At 53.8% G+C, this 8,180-nt stretch overlaps 1 protein-coding gene across 2 annotated transcripts; it reads right to left on the bottom strand.

Moving 5' to 3' along the window:
* On the bottom strand, window positions 1–4,902 carry LRRC61 (leucine rich repeat containing 61). 2 transcript variants are annotated; one of them, XM_040352036.1, is made up of 2 exons: window positions 4,808–4,902; window positions 1–1,766 (listed from the first exon to the last, which is right to left on the bottom strand). In XM_040352036.1, the coding sequence occupies exon 2, from the start codon at window positions 1,444–1,446 to the stop codon at window positions 664–666; it is 783 nt and encodes a 260-aa protein (XP_040207970.1). In that variant the 5' UTR covers window positions 1,447–1,766; window positions 4,808–4,902; the 3' UTR covers window positions 1–663. The 2 variants fall into 2 exon arrangements, with proteins under 2 accessions (XP_040207970.1, XP_040207971.1); XM_040352037.1 differs by lacking the exon at window positions 4,808–4,902 and adding an exon at window positions 4,243–4,303.
* Window positions 4,903–8,180: the final 3,278 nt, after the last annotated feature.

The raw sequence follows: 8,180 nt of genomic DNA, 5'->3' as shown, positions 1-8,180 counted from the left end.
TGCAATTGTTTTTTTTTTCAGTTTGTTTGCACCCCCCCTCCAAAAAAAAAAGGTGTGCACCAGCCGACACTGGGTTACACACATGAAGTGCCAGATATATGAGGCGTCTAGAAAGGACAGGACCTCGGAGGAGGTCCATCCAGGAAGACAATAGCAAGGAGAACATTAAATGGGGAATGTGCAGTCCAGAATACAAGACATAAGGGCTGAACATGACAGGAAGTTGCATGTGGGAAGTCCAAGAGGAGGAAAGAGGCCTCTGGTAGAGTTTCTGGGGGAGAACCGGAGGGGTCACCATCATCACCACAAGTGACAGGGGTCACCATCACCACAACAAGTGACAGGGGTCACCATCACCACAAGTGACAGGGGTCACCATCATCACCACAAGTGACAGGGGTCACCATCATCACCACAAGTGACAACTGAAGCATCTAGTAAGCGCTGGATCAGGAAAGTTGGGGACACCACCACACCAGAGCTGAAATGTAATAGAAGAGAGATGAAGAGGACAGGAGACTCGGGGGATGGAGGGCTTTAGATGAGACTCGGGGGATGGAGGGCTTTAGATGAGACTCGGGGGATGGAGGGCTTTAGTAGATCCAATGCGTAGGAATAGTTGGCTGCAGGTCCAGCTGGGCTGTGGAAAGGGGAGCCGGCCAATCAGAAGACATAGGAATTGGTGTCACCTCTGATGCTGAGCGCTCTTTCGGCCTGTGCGATGGCGTCGTCGGCCCTCTTGCTCAGTTCTTTACACTCCTGCAGAATGTCATTGAACTGCTTGTAGGTCTCTTCCATGATGGCGCTCTGGAAAGGCTTGGGGTCCCAGTAGCCGTCCTCCACCCATGGCTTGACAGAGCCCGGCATCTCCACCAAGCCATTGCCGGTGGTGAACCTCTTCAAGGAGTTATCGATGTCCCGGCACAGATGGTAAAGGTCGCTGCCGCTGCCGGTGACCCTCTCGCCATCGATCACTCGAACGCTGGGTATGGTATCCAGCACAGCGTGTCTATAGGAGCCGTTGGCACAGAAAGGGTTGCTCAGGTTGTAGACGGGATCCCTCAGGCGGACGCTCTCCAGCCTACGAAGGCCTTTTAGGCACTGCAAACTGTCGACGGTACACAGCAGGTTCCCGGCCACGTTGAGGGTTTGCAGGTTGTCGCAGAAGGCCAGGGGCTCCAGAGAGGAAACCCGGTTACATGACAAGTTCAGGGCCACCAGCATCTTCAGGGAGGACAGAGGAGCCAGGTGGGTGACGTGGTTGTTGGAGAGATCTAATCGCTCCAGGTTTAGGCATTCTCCGATACAACCCAACTCATGGATCCCCAGAGAGCGCAGCTTCAGGAAAAGGATGGACTCCAGGTCAAACTCTCCAGTCCGGGATTTCAGGATCTCCGGAGTAATACGGGAATTGTCCGGGTTCTCCTCCTTGGTGATCCTATCCATGGTCTGGAGGTTCCCCGTAGTCACCGACTCTGGACTGGTTTAGGACAGGATTGAGATGTGAAGAGTCAGTCGGGACGTGTGGAGAAGATTGGGGTCATTCGAGCAGCGACACCCAACGAATGATCGACAAGCTGATACAAGCTGGAGACAATCCTCCCACAACTACAACTGAGGTCAAGGGCTCAGCAAGTTCTCCGACGTCTCATTTTATGGTCTTTCTTTGTCACATCCAACCATTGAGGAGTTTTCTTGGTCTCGTGTTTCTCAGGCTTACAACCGAGCGTGGATCGTTTTCTATTCTTGGAAGGTGTCAGGACATTCTGAAACAATAAAGTGAGACGGCCGTTAAAGTGGTTGCAAACCCTTTTTGTGGACTTCTACCTAAAGGTAAGCCTACAATAAAGCCTACAACAAGGCCTACAATAAAGCCTACAATAAGTCCTACAACAAGGCCTACAACAAGGTCTACAATAAGGTCTACAACAAGGCCTACAACAAGGCCTACAACAAGACCTACAATAAAGCCTACAATAAGTCCTACAATAAAGCCTACAATAAGTCCTACAATAAAGCCTACAACAAGGCCTACAATAAAGCCTACAATAAAGCCTACAACAAGGCCTACAATAAAGCCTACAACAAGGCCTACAATAAAGCCTACAACAAGGTCTACAACAAGGTCTACAACAAGGCCTACAACAAGGCCTACAACAAGACCTACAACAAGGCCTACAATAAGGTCTACAATAAAGCCTACAACAAGGCCTACAATAAAGCCTACAACAAGGTCTACAACAAGGTCTACAACAAGGCCTACAACAAGGCCTACAACAAGGTCTACAATAAGGTCTACAATAAGGTCTACAACAAGGTCTACAACAAGGCCTACAACAAGGTCTACAATAAAGCCTACAATAAGGTCTACAATAAGACCTACAACAAGGCCAACAACAAAGCCTACAATAAGGCCTACAACAAGGCCTACAATAAGGCCTACAATAAGGTCTACAATAAGGTCTACAATAAGGCCTACACTAAGGCCTACAATAAGGCAGTGGCAATAGGTAGTGGAAATATCTCCCAAACGTGCGCCATTTAGGAGATATTTTACTTGTAGTCCGCCGATAATGGGAACGGTGCATGCGCTGGGAAGAAACAAAACTCTGTGCCGTTAGTGACGTCACGCGGCTCTGGCAAATCACAGAGCCGGAGTCCGTGGCCCGTAAGGAAGAGGAGCCAGAAGATGGACGCAGGGCCACCATCAGGGGGGTACAGGCATTACACCTGTAAGAGGCCCGATGGTCCCCAGGGGCCCGGCCGGCCCTCTCCCTTTTTTTTTTGCATTACACTGATGTGACTGTGGGGGGGAGGGGACATTAGAGTGTAAGCTCCTCTGTACAGAGACTGATGTGGGGGGGAGGGGACATTAGAGTGTAAGCTCCTCTGTACAGAGACTGATGTGACTGTGGGGGGGGGGAGGGGACATTAGAGTGTAAGCTCCTCTGTACAGAGACTGATGTGACTGTGGGGGGGAGAGGACATTAGAGTGTAAGCTCCTCTGTACAGAGACTGATGTGATGTGTGAGGGGAGGGGACATTAGAGTGTAAGCTCCTCTGTACAGAGACTGATGTGACTGTGGGGGGGAGGGGACATTAGAGTGTAAGCTCCTCTGTACAGAGACTGATGTGACTGTGGGGGGGAGGGGACATTAGAGTGTAAGCTCCTCTGTACAGAGACTGATGTGATGTGTGAGGGGAGGGGACATTAGAGTGTAAGCTCCTCTGTACAGAGACTGATGTGATGTGGGGGGAGGGGACATTAGAGTGTAAGCTCCTCTGTACAGAGACTGATGTGATGTGGGGGGAGGGGACATTAGAGTGTAAGCTCCTCTGTACAGAGACTGATGTGATGTGGGGGGAGGGGACATTAGAGTGTAAGCTCCTCTGTACAGAGACTGATGTGATGTGGGGGGGAGGGGACATTAGAGTGTAAGCTCCTCTGTACAGAGACTGATGTGATGTGGGGGGGAGGGGACATTAGAGTGTAAGCTCCTCTGTACAGAGACTGATGTGATGTGTGGGGGGAGGGGACATTAGAGTGTAAGCTCCTCTGTACAGAGACTGATGTGATGTGGGGGGGAGGGGACATTAGAGTGTAAGCTCCTCTGTACAGAGACTGATGTGATGTGGGGGGAGGGGACATTAGAGTGTAAGCTCCTCTGTACAGAGACTGATGTGATGTGGGGGGGGAGGGGACATTAGAGTGTAAGCTCCTCTGTACAGAGACTGATGTGACTGTGGGGGGAGGGGACATTAGAGTGTAAGCTCCTCTGTACAGAGACTGATGTGATGTGGGGGGGAGGGGACATTAGAGTGTAAGCTCCTCTGTACAGAGACTGATGTGATGTGGGGGGAGGGGACATTAGAGTGTAAGCTCCTCTGTACAGAGACTGATGTGATGTGGGGGGGGAGGGGACATTAGAGTGTAAGCTCCTCTGTACAGAGACTGATGTGATGTGGGGGGGGAGGGGACATTAGAGTGTAAGCTCCTCTGTACAGAGACTGATGTGATGTGGGGGGGGAGGGGACATTAGAGTGTAAGCTCCTCTGTACAGAGACTGATGTGATGTGGGGGGGGGAGGGGACATTAGAGTGTAAGCTCCTCTGGCACTGATGTATATAATATAACACACATAATTTATGTAAATAAATAGAAAGATAAATAAACAAACAATATAATGAGGATGAAGCGTCGGGTGAATATGATTGGATAGGAGATGATGGATTGTCACTCACTGCGATGTCACTGCCCGGGCCCAGGATGCTGAGTCTGTTTTCCCAGAGCCCCTCCCCCATTATCTCATCCCCCTCCCCCATTATCTCATCCCCCTCCCCCATTATCTCATCCCCCTCCTATCTCTGTATTGCTGGGATCTATAAGCAGACACCCCCCCTACAGTACATCACCCCTCCCCCCACCCCCACCCTGTACACCTGACTCAGGTGATCTATAGACCTCCATGTGCTGATGAACTACAATTCAGTGTATATTCCCTTGTATATATATATCTGCTCTCCCATTGGTCAGTACAGAGTGTGACGGACATTCTCGTCCTCAGGCGTCCGGATCTCACCCCCCCCGTGTCCGGAAAAGCGATCGCTGTTACCATGGGAACCGCAGGGGGGCTCCTGGGGACCCGGAGAGCAGGTGACACTTTGTATAACATTGTATGGTGATCAGAGATACAATGTATCATATACGCTGTCTGTACTGACAGATACATTGTATATTATTATGTGGGGGGGAGGGGGGGGGATCATCGCTCAGGTTCCTGGCAGTGAGAAGGTTAATGTCACTCACCGATCCGACACATCGGGGTCACCACATCTCCTTCCTATCACACCCTGAAGGGGGCGTGTCCACAGCTCTATTCACAACACTGTCACCATGGTGACCATCCCACAATGCCAACGGAGATCTGCCCCTCCCCCTCCCCTGAACACCATTCTCGGTATCTCTCCTTATTCTGTATGTATGTGTGTACAGACCCGGGAACCCCTCATAATGGGCACAGCGGGTGTACAGACCCGGGAACCCCTCATAATGGGCACAGCGGGTGTACAGACCCGGGAACCCCTCATAATGGGGCACAGCGGGGGGTACAGACCCGGGAACTCAGCACAGGGATGGTGGGAACCCCTCATAATGGGGCACAGCGGGTGTACAGACCCGGGAACTCAGCACAGGGATGGTGGGAACCTCTCATAATGGGGCACAGCGGGTGTACAGACCCAGGAACTCAGCACAGGGATGGTGGGAACCCCTCATAATGGGCACAGCGGGTGTACAGACCCGGGAACTCAGCACAGGGATGGTGGGAACCTCTCATAATGGGCACAGCGGGTGTACAGACCCGGGAACTCAGCACAGGGATGGTGGGAACCTCTCATAATGGGCACAGCGGGTGTACAGACCCGGGAACTCAGCACAGGGATGGTGGGAACCCCTCATAATGGGCACAGCGGGTGTACAGACCCGGGAACTCAGCACAGGGATGGTGGGAACCCCTCATAATGGGGCACAGCGGGTGTACAGACCCGGGAACTCAGCACAGGGATGGTGGGAACCCCTCATAATGGGGCACAGCGGGTGTACAGACCCGGGAACTCAGCACAGGGATGGTGGGAACCCCTCATAATGGGCACAGCGGGTGTACAAACCCGGGAACCCCTCATAATGGGCACAGCAGGTGTACAGAGAGCGGCGAAGAGGCCGGAGAGAGCGGAGAAGAGGCCGGAGAAGAGGCTGGAGAGAGCGGAGAAGAGGCCGGAGAGAGCGGAGAAGAGGCCGAAGAGAGCTGAGAAGAGGCTGGAGAGAGCGGAGAAGAGGCCGCAGAGAGCAGAGAAGAGGCCGGAGAGAGCGGAGAAGAGGCCGGAGAAGAGGCTGGAGAGAGCGGAGAAGAGGCCGGAGAGAGCGGAGAAGAGGCCGGAGAGAGCGGAGAAGAGGCGGGAGAGAGTGGAGAAGAGGCGGGAGAGAGCGGAGAAGAGGCGGGAGAGAGCGGAGAAGAGAAGAGGCGGGAGAGAGCGGAGAAGAGGCGGGAGAGAGCGGAGAAGAGGTCGGAGAGAGCGGAGAAGAGGCTGGAGAGAGCAGAGAAGAGGTCGGAGAGAGCGGAGAAGAGGCCGGAGAGAGCGGAGAAGAGGCTGGAGAGAGCAGAGAAGAGGCCGGAGAGAGCGGAGAAGAGGCCAGAGAGAGCGGAGAAGAGGCCGAAAAAGAGGCTGGAGAGAGCGGAGAAGAGGCCGGAGAGAGCGGAGAAGAGGCGGGAGAGAGCGGAGAAGAGGCGGGAGAGAACGGAGAAGAGGCGGGAGAGAGCGGAGAAGAGGCAGGAGAGAGCGGAGAAGAGGCGGGAGAGAGCGGAGAAGAGGCGGGAGAGAGCGGAGAAGAGGCCGAAGAGAACGGAGAAGAGGCGGGAGAGCGCGGAGAAGAGGCCGGAGAGAGCGGAGAAGAGGCCGGAGAGAGCAGAGAAGTCGGAAGAGACCCCCGGAGTTGCCTAATAAATGACCTTAAAAACCTGTGTAGTGTTTTATTTGCCCCCCCCCATGTTAAGTACATGCGGCCTGGTGCGGTTCAGGAGGAGGAGGGGGGGGCGCTCGCTCGTCCCCTCCCCCTTTCCTGACCGGCCGGGCGGCGTGCTTGGATAAGGGTCTGGTATGGATTTTGGGGGAACCCCCACTCTGTTTTTTGGCATAGGGGGTTCCCCTTAAATCCATACCGGACCGAAGGGCCTGCTGTGCTCTTGCAGGGGGAACCCATTTACAAATTGGCGTGGAGTTCCCCCTCAAAATCACAAATCGCATTGCCAAAGTCGGGGCGTGCCGGACGACGATCCGACTTCAGTGATTGGACCAAAGTAGTGCAGGGAGCATTTCCAAAGTGGGACCAGTGAGGGGAAACATTGACACCTAACCGCGGATTTCTATATATCAGGTGACAGGATACAGATATACGTTGTACCGATTTACCTGCCAGACGATTTCCTTGCTGCTTTCTGTGCCGTCTCTCTCCCCTCTCATTGGTCAGTCGTCTCCTCTGTCCGGTCAGGTGACACAGGAAGCTGGAAAGTATTGGAATCACTGGCCAGGCTGTGCGGTGTGGCAGAGGTGTGTAAATCACAAGAGCAGCTGAACAGAATACATAATCTGGACGATTTTCTGTCTATGAGTGTTTGGTATGGAGTTGTATTTAGCATTCCTCTCTCTGTATAGAATACAGACCCCCCCAGTCATTGGACCGGTTGGCCTGTAGGGTCCAAAGACCCGGAACCGTCACCGTGCCCCCCATCTCCGTTCCAGAGTTCAGTGTCCCCAACACCCGGGAATGTACAGAGCTCAGTGTCCCCCAACACCCGGCAATGTACAGAGCTCAGTGTCCCCCAACACCCGGGAATGTACAGAGCTCAGTGTCCCCCAACACCCGGGAATGTCCAGAGTTCAGTGTCCCCAACACCCGGGAATGTACAGAGCTCAGTGTCCCCAACACCCGGAAATGTACAGAGCTCAGTGTCCCCAACACCCGGGAATGTACAGAGCTCAGTGTCCCCAACACCCGGGAATGTACAGAGCTCAGTGTCCCCAACACCCGGCAATGTACAGAGCTCAGTGTCCCCAACACCCGGAAATGTACAGAGCTCAGTGTCCCCCAACACCCGGGAATGTACAGAGCTCAGTGTCCCCCAACACCCGGCAATGTACAGAGCTCAGTGTCCCCAACACCCGGAAATGTACAGAGCTCAGTGTCCCCCAACACCCGGGAATGTACAGAGCTCAGTGTCCCCCAACACCCGGCAATGTACAGAGCTCAGTGTCCCCCAACACCCGGGAATGTACAGAGCTCAGTGTCCCCAACACCCGGGAATGTACAGAGCTCAGTGTCCCCAACACCCGGCAATGTACAGAGCTCAGTGTCCCCAACACCCGGCAATGTACAGAGCTCAGTGTCCCCAACACCCGGAAATGTACAGAGCTCAGTGTCCCCAACACCCGGGAATGTACAGAGCTCAGTGTCCCCAACACCCGGGAATGTACAGAGCTCAGTGTCCCCAACACCCGGCAATGTACAGAGCTCAGTGTCCCCAACACCCGGGAATGTACAGAGCTCAGTGTCCCCAACACCCGGAAATGTACAGAGCTCAGTGTCCCCCAACACCCGGGAATGTACAGAGCTCAGTGTCCCCCAA

The sequence above is a fragment of the Rana temporaria genome, chromosome 5 (genome assembly GCF_905171775.1).
Source record: "Rana temporaria chromosome 5, aRanTem1.1, whole genome shotgun sequence".
Taxonomy (NCBI): domain Eukaryota; kingdom Metazoa; phylum Chordata; class Amphibia; order Anura; family Ranidae; genus Rana; species Rana temporaria.
Note: the sequence above shows the minus strand (reverse complement) of the source record. Positions and strands in the feature narration are given on the sequence as shown.

Bases quoted from the DNA above. Each gene is read 5' to 3' on its own strand.
- LRRC61 (XM_040352036.1), bottom strand. From the start codon at position 1,446: ATGGATAGGATCACCAAGGAGGAGAACCCGGACAATTCCCGTATTACT.